Source organism: Musca domestica, unplaced genomic scaffold (genome assembly GCF_030504385.1).
Source record: "Musca domestica strain aabys unplaced genomic scaffold, Musca_domestica.polishedcontigs.V.1.1 31, whole genome shotgun sequence".
NCBI lineage: Eukaryota > Metazoa > Arthropoda > Insecta > Diptera > Muscidae > Musca > Musca domestica.
Genome location: NW_026712309.1, coordinates 4,983,095 through 5,002,386, shown reverse-complemented (window position 1 = coordinate 5,002,386; position 19,292 = coordinate 4,983,095). Strand labels below are relative to the sequence as shown.

The 19,292-nt window shown below is 36.6% G+C and overlaps 1 protein-coding gene and 1 long non-coding RNA gene across 2 annotated transcripts in view; one reads left to right on the top strand and one right to left on the bottom strand.

The window, feature by feature from the left end:
* Positions 1–19,292, bottom strand: part of LOC131803583 (uncharacterized) — a 59,071-nt gene that overhangs the window by 29,595 nt on the left and 10,184 nt on the right. The gene's annotated exons all lie outside the window — the stretch shown is intronic.
* Positions 13,565–19,292, top strand: part of LOC101901370 (MOXD1 homolog 1) — a 46,743-nt gene continuing 41,015 nt past the window's right edge. The window contains exon 1 of the mRNA XM_011295388.3: positions 13,565–15,151. Within this exon, the coding sequence (XP_011293690.1) occupies positions 14,717–15,151 (435 nt within the window). The 5' untranslated portion in view covers positions 13,565–14,716. The remainder of the gene's footprint in view (positions 15,152–19,292) is intronic.

The window sequence follows — 19,292 nt, the reverse complement described above, 5'->3', positions numbered from 1 at the left end:
GGCCATATGCAAAATAGGGCCTATGCCAACTGCCCGGCATCGGCTCAAACCTTAGAATTAGAATTAATGAGGCTATCAAGTCCCTAGAGTAGGCAATTCGGGATTTGCTTATGCAAAGTTAAATGAAAAGGTTATGGTCCTTGTTGTCATTGTTTTAATTTGATGAACGGCACTTCTTCCACATTAGTATTAAATAATAATAGACTTCGTGTTAGATTTTTTTAAAATTAATTTAATTTCAGGGGAATGTTTGAAATTCTACACCTTTTTAAATATAAATGTTTACCAACACATCCATTTGCATTGTTACTTTTATATATACTTTTATTATTTGATGGTAGATCCATTTAGGTATTTAGGTACCAAAAATATTCCACCCGTCCATTATGTATTATGTATGTGAATCGCATACTTTGACAACCACAACCACAGCGATATCGAGTGAATAGCTATGGCAGAGAACATGCACACTGCTGTCGCATTCCCTTACAGCTGTCATTGGTATATTCGTAGTCATGGAATCCATTGGACAATTGTGGCTAGTCACATTTAGGAAATTTGAGGAAGCGAAATCGTTTGGACATATTTGTACACAGCTTCAAAGTTTATAATAGTTGTCCAATTAAACTTTAATTTCAAAAATTTTTAGCATTTGACAATATTCTGTGGAGGTAATTGAGAGGTATGTGTTTTTATTCTTTGAAAGCCGGTAAATGATAGAATGATATACATTTATTGTTTCTTTATTGTTTGTGTGTTAAAACGTCTTTCATATTCAAATTATTGCTTCACCATTAAATTTAGTCTTTTATTATATCATTCCCTCAAATTTAGCAATCGGATGCTTTACAGTCGATGTTTGTAAAACAAAAATTTATAAGAATCCTAAATCGTTCCAAACCAAAATATTTTAGCTCCCAATCTTAATTCATTTCGACTCTAGCAGGATTACAGGGACGGACGTTCGGAGCTAAATCGTCTTAGAAATTTACACTGATCAAGAATATATACTTTGTAGGTTCTACAATCATAATTTCGATGAGTTACAAATGGAGTGACAAACTTAATGTACCCTCCATATTATGTATGGTGGAGGGGATGTTCAAATTCAACCGAGGAGCACAAATTTCAATAGGGTTTGTCCTAGGACCAAAAGAAAGTACTGTTCAAAGCTTTGTATCCATAGATATATATGTACAACTTTTGGAGAATAAGCTTGAAAATATCACAACTATCACTCACTACTGTTGTAGGTCTGCTTTTGGTATTGCAAAAGGGCTTATACGTCCACATTTTGGTATAACCCCCAGATCTATAATATTTTTGTTGTTTTAGTCACTATTTAAACTCGAATTTACAGCATAAATTGGCAACATAGCAAACATCCTTGCAGAGAACTATTCACATAGATCTAAGTTTTGGTATAGTACCCCATTACTGTACTTCCAAAATATTCGGTATTTAAATGATTTATGTCACACTTTTCAACGGAGTTATTTGGTATTTGGAATTCGTGATGGGTACCACTTCCTACAACAGAAATTTCCCTTGTGGATCCACGCCTTCGTATAGTCCCCATATAACGGTACCTCCCAACATTCGGTATTTTGATGATTCTGGCTACGGAATTATCTCAAACTTGAAGTTTGGAGTCAGTTATAGGCACTACCTTCTCCACGCTTTTATAAAACTCCAGATGTTCGGAATTTTTAAAATTATAGCATAATTTTTAAACGATTTTTTTACATTTTGCATGTTTCTTTCAATTGGAGGTGGGTATTAAAAGTTCGGCCAGTCCAACGGATGAAACATATACTGGGTGAGATGAAAAAACTTCAACCTAACATCAGCCTGCTGTCATTTCAAAGCCACTCGTCAGACAGCTGTTAAAATTACTCCAGTGACAGCTCATTATATTGTTTACAAACGTACAAAAGCATTTTGGTGAAAATTTTCCAGAAAAAAAGTTATTCGTGATGGAATTCAAGCGTGATAGTTGATTTCTTTATATTTGGCTGGAAAACCACAATTGGTTATCGTTAGAGTACTCCAGCATTTAAATGTGAATAAATCTTTTGTGTCTCGCACTATCGCTCGTTACCGTGACACTGGTAGCGTAGCCAGACGACAAGGAAGGGGACGGAAGAAAACAGCAACATCAGCAGTAATGGTTCGAAAAGTAAAGAAGCGACTTAATCGAAACCCGTGTCTCAGTGGCCGAAAAATGGCTCGTGAGCTGAACATATCGCAATATTCCATTCGGCAAATATTAAAAAATGAGCTCGGGGTAAAGCAATTGAAATTCCAAAATAGTGCAAGAAGTTACACTGCAACAAAAAGAAAATAGCCTCAAAAGAGCTAAAGAGTTGCTTCGCTTGGAAGAAAGTGGTGAACTGCCGAATTTGGGTTTCTCCGATGAGAAAACATTCGTTGTCCAGCAGTTTGTAAACAAACAAAATGATCGTGTTTACTTGCCAAAGAGGTCAGCTGAAAATGTGCTCGTTCGGTTGGCCACCAGAACTCAAGCGCGGCCATGGTGATGGTGTGCGCCGCCATAACAGTCGATGGTCGCTCTCCGCTCGTATTAATCAACCGTGGCATCAGAATAAATGCCGAATATTATTGCGAAAATATTCTGGAGGTTGTAATAAAGACGCACGCAAACATTTTGGACGCAGACCTTGGACATTCCAACAGGACTCAGCACCATCGCACTCAGCACACGGCACCCAAGAATGGTTACAAAATGAGGTTCCTCGCTTCATTTCCAGCGCACAAGGCCACCAAAATCTCCGGATACCAATGCGTTGGACTATTGTGTCTGAAGTATTTTGCAAAGCAAGGTTGACATTAAAAAATACCAAAATGTCGATCACCTCAAGCAAGCGCTTCTCTGGGAATGGGCCAAAATACCGCAGAGCAACTTTCGGGCAGCGTGTGACGGTTTCGTAGCCGTTTGAAGACCATAATTCGTGCTAGAGGTGACCAATTCGAACAAATATAAACTAATTCTAAAATTTGATGCTATTTCCGACATTTTTTGCTTTCATTCAATAAAATTTTAAAAAAATGTAAAACTTATGGCGTTTGTCTATGTTGCAGTATTTTTATCTCACCCTGTATATGTTGTAATCGCTTACCCAACTTTATGGGTTGCCTAAAAGTCTGAACAAATAAATCTCCTCATTCGTCGAAAAAAAAAAAACACAATAGAACTTAGAAATATGACTTTTACTATTCCCATTGTCAAGAAGCAGACACAAAACAAACTTTCTGTCAACAATTTAATGCCGATATTTTTGGAATTGTCGGCTGTGGCAACAATTATTCTTAGCTTGTTTTGCTTTGAAGCGAATTCAAAAAGATTCTGCTGCTGGCAATTCATGCGGTGCAATTTAAGCCCCCTATGAATGGGCCCTCTTCTAAGTTTCAATCATTCGCAGTCAAAACTCAACCGAATTTCCCATTGAAAATGAAACTTTTTTTGAAGAACAAGCCAACAAACAACAACAACAACAAATCTGAAAGATAAACTTTACAAAATCCGACAAAAAGTAAACACCATCAAAACATATGAACTGCAACGCAACGAACCGTGAAGCAATTCTGGCTGTTTCACTCATGGCTGGCTGGCTGAGCGGATGGATGAATAGATGGATGGCTGGCTGGTTGGATAAAAGGAATAAAACCACATAAAAGCAGAGCAGAAAACACTTTAATCGGGTTTCGAATTATTTTGAATTCGAAGCCAAAGATAGAAACAAGCTGCTACATATTGAAGATTACCTCCAATTTTGTCGGGTTTAATTAGTTTTTTTTTTTAACAAACCTCGGGAGAGAATACAATTGTTGCACTTTTCATTCGAGTTGGTTTCAATTTATATACTTAGCATAGAGGATGATTTGAGGAAGATCCAGATGTTATTTACTATAATCTCACACCCTAAAATGGGGAAGTATATTATTTATATTAATGTGAAGAATGTTTTAACACCGATTGTTAAGCCCATTGTGAACTACAAATATTAAATTGTCCGTTTAATCCGTTAGAAAATGTGGCCCTGTAATACCCGGGGCGCTTCGCTACCCTTTTTGATGCATTAAAAAATTTATATACGATTTTTTTGTGGTTTTTAAATAAAAATAAAACAAATACAAGATTTTAACAAGTATAAACGCTGCCAGGTACAGCTAACCGCGTTTGGTGCTTCAAATACATGAAATCGTCCGAAAATATATATTGGATCTATATGCAAATCTTTACCGATTTCAATAAAATTTTGAAAATTTATTTTTGTGCCAAAATTCGTCACTTATTCCGGATATACATATCGTGTTTGGTGCATAAAATATGTGAAATCGGCTGAAAATATATATTGGAACTATATTCAAATCTCAATATACTTTCGGCGGAAAATAAATATGGGAGCTATATCTAAATCTCAATATTTGGCAAAATTATTTTTGTAGCAAATTCCATTACATATTCCAGATTTCATTGGAATTGGACATTCATATCGTGTGTTAAATACCTGAAATCGACCAAAAACCGATTTCAATATAATTTGACAAATTTATTTTTGTACCTCATTTCGTCACACATTCCAAATGTGAGGGCTGTATCTATAACCGATCAATAAATATGTCCATACAAAAACTAATTTTTTTGGACGTACATCCGAATCTGATGCTATATCTCCAGTTCCAAGTGGGATTTCAAAAATTTATATAGCCTGTGTTACTTTCACGTGATGCTAATGCTGTACCAGATTTAAAAAAAAACTGCCGGAAATGTTTGTATTTGTATTATTCGATCATTATTCCACTTGTATTTATACAAATTCGACAGTTAATACTGAAGAATATTCAACTGTCATTGCGACATGCTTCTGTCATTACGTTCGAAAGTCGGGAAAAATAGAAATGCACACGATTTTATTTCCGAGTTCGGTCCGAAATCGATCGGACATTCCGAATTTCCCATGGATATCCATACGAATTCGGCCCGATTTAGTTCGAAACTTTTCGGGCCGAACACGTCAACCACTCGATACAACTTTCGGTCAGAATTTGAACCGAATTCGTATCCGAAATCGGAAGCTTATTCCGACTTTTGGTTCGAAGTCGGACTGTCCGAGTTCGGTCCGAGGAATTGTTTCAATGCCCAAGGAATTGTTTCAATTTTTCAAATAGGTTTCGGCTTTAATATGGACCCCATATAACTGCATTATCCATTCAAATTTTAGAATAAGTTTAGATTTGTTCGAATTGGTCACCCTTGGCACGAGTATGGCATTCAAACGGCCAATGAAACCGTCATACGCTGCCCGAATGTTCCTCTGTGGTATTTTGGCCCATTCCCGGCAAAGCGCTTTGCTGATCGACACTTTGGTATTTTTTAGTGCCAACCTTGCTTTCCAAAATACTCCAGACACAATAGTCCAACGGATTTTGGTGGCCATTGTGTGCTGGAAATGAAGCGAGGAACCTCATTTTGTAACAATTCTTGGGTGGCGCGTGCTGAGTCTTGTTATAATATCAAAGGTCTGCGGCCAAAATGTTTGCGTGCCCAAGGCCTCCAGAAATTTTTCGCGATAATATTCGGCATTTATTTTGATGGCCGATTACTACGAGCGGAGAGCGACCATCGGCTATTATGGCGGGCCACACCATCACCATGGTCGGCGCCTGTGTTCTGGTGGCCAACCGAAGGTGCTGACCTCTTTGGCAAGTAAACACGATCATTTTGTTTGTTTACAAACTGCTGGACAACGAATGTTTTCTCATCGGAGAAAACCAAATTCGGCAGTTCACCCCTTTCGGTCAAGCGAAGCACCTTTTTGCTCTTTTGAGTTTATTTTCTTTCTGTTGCGGTGTAAGTTCTTGCACTTTTTAGAATTTCAATGGCTTTACCCCGAGCTCATTTTTCAATATTTGCCGAATGGAATATTGCGATATGTTCAACTCACAAGCTATTTTTCGGCTACTGCGACGAGGGTTTCGGTCAAGTAGCTTCTTTACTTTTCGAACCATTTCTGCTGATGTTACTGTTTTCTTCCGCCTACTTCCTTAATGTCGGGCTATGCTACCAGTATCACGGTAACGAGCGATGTTACGAAACACAAAAGACTTATTCAAATTTAAATGCTGGAGTGCTCTAACGATAGGCACTTGTTGTTGTTTTACAAATATAAAGATATCACACGCTCACGAAATCACGCTTGAATTCCATCACGAAAAAATGCTTTTGTACGTTTGTTACTGGAATAATTTTAACAGCGTACGGACAGGTGGCTTAGAAATGACATTAGTCTAAAGTTGGTTGCAGTTTTTTCTTCTCACCCTGTAAATAATGTGCCAACCATGCTACGCTTGTCCAATGGGTTGAATTTTTATAAGGACAAGTTATGACTAGGATATTGTCTCCCATTTTGGATCAAATTGCTTCTGATGTAGCTATGGCTCCAACCTAAAAATGTTAAAAAATTCTCAAAGTCATATTATGCCTAAAAATGCCTTTGTCAAAATTCTTGGAACATGATTGGCAAGTTTTCGTACAATCCAACATACTATGGAGGGTATATCAACTTTATCATTCCGTTTGTAAGTCCTCGAAATACTTTTGTCAGACCCAACAATGGATATATATTCTTGATAAGCATAAAATTCGTAATAGTTTTAGCGATGTCCGTCAGTCTGTTGTAATCACGCTATCTTTCTAACAAAATTTAAATAGAAGGCCCATTCTTTCGTATAGCCCCAATACGACAGTACCTGCCAATATTCGGTATATTTATGATTTTAGCGACATTATTCACCGAAATTGTTTCAAAGTTCGTATTGAAAGATCTTAATGGATACTTCAACCTATGACGTCTTCTTATACGGTACATCCCTTTTTTCTGTATTTCAACGGAATTGTTTTTAATTTTGTATTTAAAGGTCCTAATGGTTTTCATTTAAACTGTATTTTTCAACGACTTTTTTTAAGTTTTTCAAGTTTTTTCCAAAAGTTGGGGAAGTATTAAAAGTTTGATGCATTTTTATACGCTCCACCATACTATGGAGGGTATATTAACTTTGTCATTTCGTTTGTAACTCCTCGAAATACTCATAAAATTCTATTCTAGGCAGGTTAAGTTCGTAAATGAGTCATGTAGGTCCACGTTTTTGTATAGCCCCTATATAACGGTACCTCCCGACTTTGTTCACTGGAATTATTTCTAATTTGGTATTTGAAGTTCGTAACGGATACTACAGCCGAAGGCAGAAAATTGTCTGTGCAGATCCACGTCTTCGTATAGCCCCCATATAACGGCACTTCCCTATATTCGGTATTTATATGATTTTAGCGTCATTATTCACCGGATTTTTTTTTTTCAAATTACGTATTTAGAGTTCGTAATGGGAACTACACTCTGTGACAGAAAATTGTCTATGCAGGTCCAGATCTTCGTATAGGCCCCATATACCAGTACCTCCCTATATTCGGTATTTTGACGAGTTTAGGTACAATACCCACCGAAATTGTTTGAGATGACGTATTTGTAGTTCGTAATGGATGATACAGCCTGTGACAGAAAATTGTCTATGCTGGTCCAGATCTTCGCACAGCTCCGATATAACGGTACCTCCCTATTTCAGTTAATTTCAAGTTTCGAATTGAATATGGTAATGACTTATGGCAAACAATGGACCTACATCCACATCGTATACACACCAAAATAACAGCTATATTCGGTATTTTTAAAATTTTAACAGAATTTTTTAAGGATTTTACTTCCAAATTCGTTCCAAATGGTGGAGGGTATTCAAAGTTCGGCCCGGCCGAACTTACTGCTTTTTAACTTGTTTTTATTCAGTCAATAGGAATCTGTTACTTTCTGTATGTGTTACTGACAATGTGTACGATTCACCCTTTGCTAACATCCTTGCCAAGCACACGTTGTGGCGCAACTCTGCCCATTTTGAAGTCTTTGGAGAAGTCTATGACTGAAGGGTAGCGAAATTGCAGAAGATGACTCCAACTAATCTCATTTTATTTTTTGCAGTTCGAACAAATCAACATCTTCAACTGTCCAAGAAACCCTTCGTCCATGTTTCAAAAAAAGTCTATTTTTTGGTCCTCCAATTCGCCCATTAACTCAAAGAAAGGCTTAGACGAAAACTATATGAAAAGTCTAGTCTTCAAAAATGATAACTCATGAATTATTTCAACGATACGAATAAATATCTTGCATCGAGTTTAGACGACATCTGTTCTAAAAGTCTTTGTACGATTAAACATGATTGAATGTGTAATACGGTCTCAACAGCTCAGTCGCGTAATCTTCCATAGGCTCAGATGTTAATAGATTTTAAAAACCATATTCGGCATAATATTCATTAGCTAGTGATTTTGAGGATCATGAAGTAATATTTTCACTTGATGGTCTAAGAATAATAAGTCCTGCAAAAAGAGTAAACGCACAAACGACAAACCACATTCATATGTATATTCGCACATAAGAAACCTCCCTCACTGCAATCTTTAATATTTGCACTTTACATCACACAAAATCCCCGTGCTATGGCAACTCTGCTACTGACCGCCTCATTCGCCCGCCTAGGGATTGGTAACACAGCAAGAGGTATCGATGGAGGTATCAGTCGTTGGTCGAGTATTTAGTCACAAGTTTAGTTCTGTTTAATTTCCACAACATGTCTACTCGTCGTATTGAACTTGTTTTCTTGAAAACGAGACATTTAGGTATGATTCTGTCGCACACTCCGCTCCTAAGCGCTTCCCGCAAAAGCAAACAGCAAAAAAGTGGAGGAATAAGAACACACAAAAAATGTTGCACGAATGAATGATGATGATGCGCATGCGCGCAAACGCGCCAGCAATTTACCAAAGCAGCAAAACTGTCCAACGACTGCAACAGCCGCAGATGAAACAGCAACGTTTCGTGTGTTAGCTGCCCAGGCCGATTAGGTTCCCGGTTGGTTCCAAACAAACACACACACTTACTCACTCAAACTAGAGCCCAGATGACGGAGGAGAGTTCATGCCGTGAATTTTAAAAATAAAAGCAAAAAGGCGTAGCAGAAATAGCAGCGACTATCCCAACAGCAGACAAGAGGCCGAACGAGGCAAATAAAGAAATAAAGACCCGCAAATTGTGTGTGTCTGTCGGTGTGTTCCTCCTTCACTTGTACGAGTTTTACATCGACTCGATGTGCGACGGATGAATACTGATGCGATTCGTTTCTCAGCAGCGTGTTCTCATGGATTATTTTCTTCTTTTTGTTCGGGCTCTGAAAACAAAACGAACACAAACGACAAACAGAGTTTCTTAGAGAGTAGTTTTCGTGGTGGCGAATGGAGTCATATTTGAAATAAAACTTCACGGGAGAGTTGTTATGGAAAAAGACCCGATTGGAAATAGTGGCATGCTAATATGCAGAAAAGACAGAAGAGCGTCATATGTGAGAGCTATGCCAAATATTGGGCCCACATTGTTGCTATTGTTACTATAGAAAGAGTTTCTGCAAAATAAAAAAGGTAAAACAAGTTAAAAAGCAGTAAGTTCGGCCGGGCCGAACTTTGAATACCCTCCACCATTTGGAACCAATTTGGAAATTTTCAAAAAATAAAATCCTTAAAAAATTCTGTTAAAATTTTAAAATTACCAAATATAGCCGTTATATTGGGGTCTATACGACGTGGACCTACATAGGCATTGTTTGTCATAAGCCATTACCATATTGAAATTCGAAACTTGGAATAAACGGTGAATAATGTAGCTAAAATCATCAAAATATCGTATATAGGGATGTACCCTTATATCGGAGCTGTGCGAAGACCTGGACCTGCATAGATAATTTTCTGTCACATGCTGTAGCATCCATTACGAACTTCAAATACCACATCTCAAACAATTTCGGTGGGTATTGTACTTAAAATCGTCAAAATACCGATTATAGGGAGGTACTGATATATGGGGCCTATACGAAGACCTGGACCTGCATAAACAATTTTCTGTCACAGACTGTAGTTCCCATAACGAACTCTAAATACGTAATTTGAAACAATTCTGGTGAATAATGACGCTAAAATCATCAGAATACCGAATATTGGGAGGTACCGTTATATGGGGGCTATACGAAGACGTGGACATGCATAGATAATTTTCTGTCTTAGGGTGTGGTATCCCTTTCGAACTTCAAATACAAAATTTGAAACAATTCCGGTGAATAATGTAGCTAAAATCATCATAATACCAAATATGAGGAGACACTGTTATATGGGGGCGATACGAAAACGTGGACCTCATAGCTCATTTACGAACTTAAACTGCCTACTGGCAAAATAAACATGTGTGCAAAATTTTAGCCTTCTATCTCAAATCATTCGAAAGATAGCGAGATTAAAACAGACTGACAGACTGAAGGACATCGCTAAATTGACTTAGAATTTTACGCTGATCAAGAATATATATACTTTGTTGGGTCTGACATGAGTATTTCGAGGAGTTACAAACGGAATGACAAAGTTAATATACCCTCCATACTATGGTGGAGGGTATAAAAAAATGTAAAATTTCACTTAATTCGATTGGACATGTGACAGAAGCCTCAAAATGGTGAGTAACAGATGATACCGTTACACCGGGGGTGTAAAATTTGTAATCATGAACCGCAAAAGACGCCTTTGAGGACAATTGTCTTTATTCACCCAATAGAGATTCAGATAAAATAGGAGCCAATCATCGCAGCCACATGACGAAACTCTAATCCCGAACAGAGACTCACGGATCAACAAAAGCCTAGCGAGCATTCCATCTGAAAGCAGCTGCTTCCCGAATGGTACTCATACTCATAAAAGGATAAGAGGTAACGAACGAGTAAACTCACTTGCAAAATGTTTTAAAAAAAAAGTGCAAAGTATAGTTTAAGGTTTGGGAAAAGATCGTCCATACACAAGAGAGCATGGGGAAAGACACAAAGATCCTATGTGGGAAACCAAAAAAGATAGAGTGTACGGATTTTAGTACGTGCAGAACTTTGTTGGGAAGAAAATTAAACTTCAAAACAATTCATGTGCCACTGCCCAGCTTTGGCGAATATTTGGCACCACTTCTTGGACAAAAAAAAACCTTCCAGATCTAAATCATAAACCAAAACAACCTATGGGGACTCGCTAAGAATTCTCAATTCTTAAAAGAAGCACTTTTAGAGTAATATTTCTAGCAAGCGTCTAGAAGTATGCTACAAAAATACTGTAGAAATGTAACTTTACATGTGACTCTAACATCAGGTGTAATCCAGTCTTAACCCATAGATGCAAATAACAGCTGCAAATAACATTATTAACATAATTCCTTTGTCTCATTATACACTTAGCCATATGATGGTCCACTCCATCTGGCACCTCTAACTTTGTACACCCAAATACATCTATAAACACAAAATCTGGGGTGAAGATAAAATTGGCGGTACCGTCTTTGTCAGATTCATTAATGCCTATTCAGAACTTCAGACATCGGATTCCAGACAAATCCGTTGAAAAACGTGGCTAAAACCATCAAAATATCGAAAATCGGGAGGTATCGGTATATGGGAACTATACGATATCGTGAACCGATCTTCGAATTTGGCCAGCCTGCAGGCAAAAGACTGATCTATGCAAAATTTTATTTTCTATATTTTTTTATTTCGATAAATTATAAACGGAGTGACAAACCTTACAGACCTGTTCATACTATATATGTAAAGGGTATAAAAATAACATCGCTTTTTATGTGAGAGTTGTCGTAAGGCCATATCATTCCACCGATTTGGATAGCCCCCTATAACAGTACTTTTGATCCTACGAATTTCTTAAACGGAACGGTATCTACTGGCCATTTTTCCCAACAAAATTGTGACACGTTTTCTTCCAAAAATATCGTGTTCTGAATCTCAATGTTTTTTCTGAATTTGGCTCCTCTTAACATATCTTTATAACAACAATATAGGCAGCATCTACTTTTTATGGCGCTATTTTAGGCCGATAACCATGGACGCGAGTACAAGTATACAAATCTTATATAAAAACCAGTAAGGAAAAGTCAAAAGTCGAGCGGGGCCGGCTATATGATACCCTACACCACTATGCATATTTAGTAGAACACCCGTAACAAACGAGTTTATTTCAAGTAGATCATACCACCTATCAACATTTGGCTTTAGAGTAGTTATGTCAGTTATGGCTGATATTAGCATTATTTGCACAATAAACCTGAAATCGGATTAAGGATATATAAGGGACCTATATCCAAATCATAAACGTTCAAGATAAAATTAAACATTTATATGGCTATATCTGAACCGATTTCCGAAATTTGTTGTACTTGCTTCTAGACTGAATTTGCATTTAGGCTGTTTGGTCGGATATGCAGAAATTCAGTCCATTTGGGTTGATATTAGCCATTTGGTGCACAATAGACCTGATATCGGATAAAGATATATATGGGAGCTATAACCTAATCTGAACCGATCTCTATAAAATTTGACAGGGGTATTTTCGAGCAATATCTGATGTCCGGTACCAAGAATCACTCGTCTGAAGTGCATACAATGCATGTGAGGGACTTAAAACCTCAAATCGGATGACACATATATATGGGAGCTATAGATATATCTGAACCGATTTTCTCCAAATTTGATGTACTTGCTTCTAGACTGAATTCGGTCCATTTAGTCCACAATTAACCCGAAATCGTTTGAAGAAATATATGAGAGCTATATCTAAATTTGATCCGATTATCACCAATAGGGTTCGTCTTTCTGTCAAAGAAATATTGTTTGCAAAATTTCCTCAAACAGATAATAATTACGACCTGCATTTGGATACATGGACGGCCGAACGGACTAACATGCATAAATCGAATCAGAAAGTGATTCTATGAAGATCCTCAAAGTAACTATGGGTCTATATCGCTTCCTTCATAATACCCTTACCACTATGTGGTGTAGCGTATAATCAGATGTGAAATAAATTTCAATTTAACGTTCCCCTTCAATCGGTTCGATAGTATAAAATTACTTGTATTCCAAATTAAAATATTTTGGATGCAAGACATATTTCCAATTTGGATCTAAAATATTTTTTTAACAATAGTTGTATTAAAAATAATTTGTAAATAATAATTATTTACTAATATTTTTCTTCAGACCTTTTCCAAACATCACCCAGAAGATTTCAGATCTGATTGGCTGATATTCGACATGGTTCTTTTTACATTACTGCAATAATTACACATTGAATTCCATGTAATAGCAAAATGACATTAAATTTTTATTACCTACTGGCTACAAATGGTGTTTCCCGAAACAGCTTGCCCTTTACCGACCCGCTGTAATCCATTTATGGCACAAGCGAACATTTGGCAAATTTCTTTTTCCAACCAGGTAGCTGCAAAGGTGAGCATTTCAAGCCGGTTGGTTATTGTACGAGAGAGCGTAAGATCACAGAGAGCACACGAAATGACAGAGAGAACAGAGAGCAATGCAGTTAACAAACAATCCCATTTTCAGGTCAAACGAGTTATGCCATGCAACTGCCGGAGCATTTACCCAGGGATAAGCGTACGCGAAGGATGTATACCGCAGTAGATAATCGAAAATAAAAAGAGAACAAGAAACAAACAAACAGAAAAAAGGATAATGCGTTACCGACTACAAAAGTGAAGTGAAGAATTGCAAAACAAAAAGAGAAAAGAAATTCCAAAAATTAAAACAAGTTTTTCGTTTGCGCTAAAAATTCTGATTACCTACCGAAAATGGGAATTGGAAAAGTGAATGCTTTCAAGTGACTAAAAATTAAAAAAAAAATATTAAAGAAATACCACCAAAAATATACTTGCTCGTGGATTTCTTCCAAATTTTGTGTATTTGTGAAGTTATTTTTAAATACATATTGAAATTGTGAAATTATTCGAGAAACAAAAACAACCCCTATTTGAATTATTATTCAAGTCCATGTGTGTGTTTATTTAGTAGAAGATCCCCTCAAACAGACGGCCAAACATATGCCACAAATTCTTTGGGTAGGGGAAAGAGAGAAAGGCCGAACGCAACGAAAACAAAAGGTGTGCGCAGGCGCAATTGTTTGATCGGTTCGAAATAAAACAAAAAACAACTGCCGTTTGCCTGGTATCGCGGTTGTGCCACCAACAACATCAAGAGTGCCTGCCACTGACAACGAACGACACAAGGCTGTCTTCGGAAGTTATAAAAACGACAGCTGCGTCTCTGATCAACGGTAAAGAGAGATAACAAAAACAACAACAAGAACCCTACACATACTCACACACCAACACAAGACCCGGGGATTGTTAAAAAGGACAGGCATATTTTACGATACGGGATTACGCGTGCTATTAATGTTCGTATAAGCCGAGTGTCAAGACACGAGCAATTTACGATATTGCCTTTATCGGAGCGAAGAATAGCTACCCCAGCAAAAAGAGTGCGAGTGTTAATAACATAACAGCCACTGTTAGCTGTGCAACCCGAGGATTAACAGCAACACAGTGTGCCGTTAACAAGAAAAAGTGATTAAGTCAAAAAGTGAAATTAATGATCTCACACATTAGTTTGTAGTTTAATAACGACAAAAAATAAAAACCACCAATCCAGTGAAATATTTATGAAATATTCTAAAGTTTAACTTAACAGCAAAAAAATAAAAATGAAATTCCTATTAACTTGCCGCTGCCACTTGTTTCTAATGGCCTATCTTCTAATAGCCATTCGACCACCCAAAGCATTAATTGCTTGGCCGCACGATGGTGCCACCAGCAGTCACCAATTACATCATAGTAGCCACCATAATCTCTCGGATGCCGCTGCGGTAGCTACCTCGCCAGAATCTGGCGGCGCCACAGATACATCAGCAAAGTCAGCAGGTGTCCACCACAGCAATTGGCATCGCATGGAAATGATGGATGCCAACGGTCTTTACTGGCTCGAATGGTGGACAAAAGCTAGGGATATTTATTTTCGTGTCACCGTCAATACCCAAGGATTCATTGGCCTGGGTTTCTCGAGGAAATCTGGTCGCATGTCGGGTGCGGATATGGTGTTGCTGTGGGTCGATGATCGCACAGGGAAACCCAATGCATTGGTAAGTGTAATTTTGTTGTAGTAGTTTGTTAGTTTAAAATTGCCTTTAATTTAAAATCAAATACAGTGTGTCTATAAAATGTTTACAAGAAAAGAAATTTCCGAATTTTATTGAAATTGAAGTGAGGTTTTGATAACAAACTCGTTTTTATTGTCTTAACTGCAAGGACAGATATCTGTCCTATAATTTATGTGCCTTAATCGACAGCTTTAAGCGACGTTAAAATGTAAATGAACGAAATGTATTTTTTTTTTTTGATGCATTGTTCCATACTTGCTATAGCCGACATTAACGATACGTCTTAAGTTTCTGTCTCAATTTTTCACCAAATTAGCTGTAATTTAATATGTTGAGTTTTCTCTTTCTTTCTAAACTCTCCTCAAATAAGGATCAATATATGTATAACGGATCTTCTAAATATTGCTGATTTTGAGGATAGCCTATTAGTTCATGAGTCAGGTTTAATATACTAGAGGACATATAAAGTTTGTTCCAGTCAAACTTACTTGTTAATTTTTCCCCAATTTATTTCAGACAATATAAAAGAAAACGCAAAAGCAAAACATATTTCAAAACATACTTCTCTCTTATACATAAGAGATGTGAACTCAAATACATTTTAAAGCTCTAAAGTCCCTCTTCTTTGGAATAGTTTCATACCATGATGGCGCCCAAATGCATAAAAACCCTATACCAAAAATACCATGGGTTTAAGTTGAAATATATACAGAAGACCTTGGCTATTAAGTTTTCACAAAAGAATGTCGCTGGAGCGATGACGAGAGATGGTGGCAAAGGGAGTGAAGAAGGTCAGAGCTTGGATTCATTGCTCTCCAATTTACTATAGCCATTGCAATTACGTACAATTACTGTACACATTTTCAACACTCCACCATATCTCAATTCCAGATACCAAGAGAGACCTCAATATCAAATTTTGAGGATTTCAGCCCTATGCCTTCACCCAACATCAAATTTAGTACTTTTCGTAAAATTATAGTACCGTTTTCCAAAACACCTCCATATCTCAATTCCGAATCTATATCAAATTTCAGCATTCCAGCCCTAACCCTTCATCCAATGCTAAATTTTTTAACATCTAGTACTTTTCGTACAAATATATTACACTTTTGCAAAAACACCACCACCACAGATCTCAACACCAGATATCAACAAAGACCTCAATATCAAATGGCAGAATTTTATCTCTATCAATTCAACAAAAACCAAATTTTGTACCATTTAATATTTTTGTAAAATCCAATGTCCAATACCAAATTTCATATTTCAAGTACTATTTGTTCATCCAAAACCAAATTGTACCAAATATAGTACTATTTAGTACTTTTCGTACACTTGTAGCACACATTTCCAAAACCACCTCTTTATTAGAATCCTACCACATAGAGGGACTCCAATACAAAAATTCAAAATTCCAACTTCGTCCGTTTACCCGAAACCAAACTGTTGCGAACTTAGTACCATTTAGTGCAATTCGCACAATTAGTACACATTTCCAAAACTACCTTTGTATATCAAACTTACTTTCCAGCCTTGATTCTCATAGCAAATTTCAAGTTTTTATCTTATCCGTTCACATAATACCAAATGATAAGATTTTAGAAGTTTAGTACCATTTTGGAACTTTTCGTAAACATAAAGTTCAAATTTCCAAAAAGCCTTTTGTACGTCTATACTGGTACATGCACTCCTGCACCCCATAAGTGACTCTCATTCCAAATTTAAGAATTCTCGCTCATTCCGTTTGTCCAATACAAATTATTAAAATTTTGGTACATTTTAGTACTATACGTACCCTTTAATTACGAGTTTCCGAAACCCCTTTAGTACATCTATCCTGCACTCCATCATGACTCTCATTCCAAAATTCAGTTCTAGCTCATTTCAATTGTCCAATAGTTTTAGTACTTTTCGTGCCCTTTCCGTACGAAATTCAAAAAAACATCATTATCACACGCATACACACCAAGGCTGACCCTCGTGCAAAATTTCAAGATTCTAGTACTCTTTTATATCTATAGATAAAATATCTGTCTTTAGGATATTTTATTGTCCGTATCTATGAACATTATTCAATACTTAAATTAGAGTGCAATACTTAAATTATGTCGCTTTTCGAATAACTTTATATTTTCCCATTAAAAATTTGGTTTGAAATAATCAATATCGGCGACATTTCCTTAATCATAAACCATTTTCCTCAATTATTTATATTTTCTATGTATGTATGTGTTTGCTTGTTGCTGATTTTCCATAAATACTTATTCAATCTTCATTATTCAATTTTGGTTCCCATACGAAAAGAAGAAAGAAAAAAATCAAACATCCGTTATGTAGACCATATCCTTGTCATGATTTTTTTTTTCTTCATTGTTGTTGGGGTATCGACTACAAAGCGCAACAGTTAAACGGCTTCTGATTGAAAACAACAAAACAACCCGTCTTCTTGGCCAAGAAAAAACAATAAAGATATCTGATTTCTTACCCTTAGAAATAGGATACTTACTAGCCGTAATTTACGCATATCGTTTTTAGGAGAGGAGGAAAGAAAGGCTTCAGGGCATTCCGATATCCAACAATGGAATTTTATTAAACACAATTTTTTTTGTTCGATAACCCAAATTGTGTCTTTAATAACGGGAACAATATTTAAGGTCCACCAAAAGAGGATGGTGGGGGGTTTGTTCCAAATCGGGCTATTTTTATGTTTTCATAGGCATACAGACATACATTGGATGGAGGAACATAATGTATTGCAGTACTTTATTAAGTTAATGTGGAATGTCTGGGGAATTTCTTCTACATAATGTTCAGTTCACAAAGTATTGTACACAAAAATTGTTTTTGCAATAAACGTAATTTGGAAACGACTGGGATGTAACAAAACAGATTTTAATGTCATAGATTGCGAAGATATTTTCCTCTTTTCCCAGGGCAATTAATGACGTTACAGCAACATTTTAAGGATTTTTAAATGTTTGACCAATATTTTCAAATACTACAAGCAACTAGACCTCTACTCTCCCATTAGTCCTTGAAGCCCTACATATTACCACAGAATCATATTTTAAGTGGCATTTTCCACATTTATGGTTTTTTTGTATTTTATAGCATACTTTTAGGCGTACGCCATAACTGTGGCAAATTTTCTTCAACCGTCGCCTACATTTACTTGCACTCATTTCTTGCAAACTGAATAATTTAAGATTTCGTAAAATTTTGCAATCAAAACAAATCGTAGAAAATGTATTTTCGTTGTCTAAAAATACCCAGTAAATTGAAATGTATTTGCGTAGCCCAGGCCTTTTCGGCACTTTTCCGACTAAATCCCTTCCAACAAACAAACCATTTGCATTTTTCATCACAGAAAAAAAGATAAGACTCTTTCATGGAATTAGCGTCAAATAATCACCTTAGCAAAACAAACACAACAACCGATGGGAATTTTAAATACACATTTTTTACAAAATTTTTAAATTCTGACTAAAAGCTAGTTTACACATCATGTGAAAGTCATGTGTAAATTGACCTTTTTCCATACACATCTTTAGCAGTTTTATAGCATGAAGTCTGGAGTATTCCCACCTTTGGGTTAACTTCATCTTACTCGCTATTACAGAGAGTAATGTTTTTCAAAACGAACTGACGGCATTGCAATATTTTCTGATCGCTACCAATAGCATGATTTTATCCCGGCGAGGGGAGTGGTCACTTGACTTTTTCAGTTTTTTTTTTTTTTTTTGATTTGACTACTTTGGCGTAAAGCAGTATCTATATGTCGTGAGCATTCACAAGTGAATGAGAATCACACTCACTTCTTGCATTTCCCAAAAATCGTCCCAAATAAATATTGCAAAGACTCTCAGCTCATTTTCAACTAAGAATTCACCGAGTTCTGTAAGTTTAGTATAGCATACTTTAGGGAGCTCCCCAAATGTAAAACTAGACAGAGACACTCTATAGTAAATCAACCCCAACAAAAAAAGGTTTATAGCTCCGGAATGCTCGCTCGTATTCGACTAAAGACATCAACTCGCACGAATCTGAACGGTAGTACTCTCTGAGAATTCTGAATTCAGCAATCTTTGCAAAGAAAGCATATGACAGTGTTGTTGCTTTT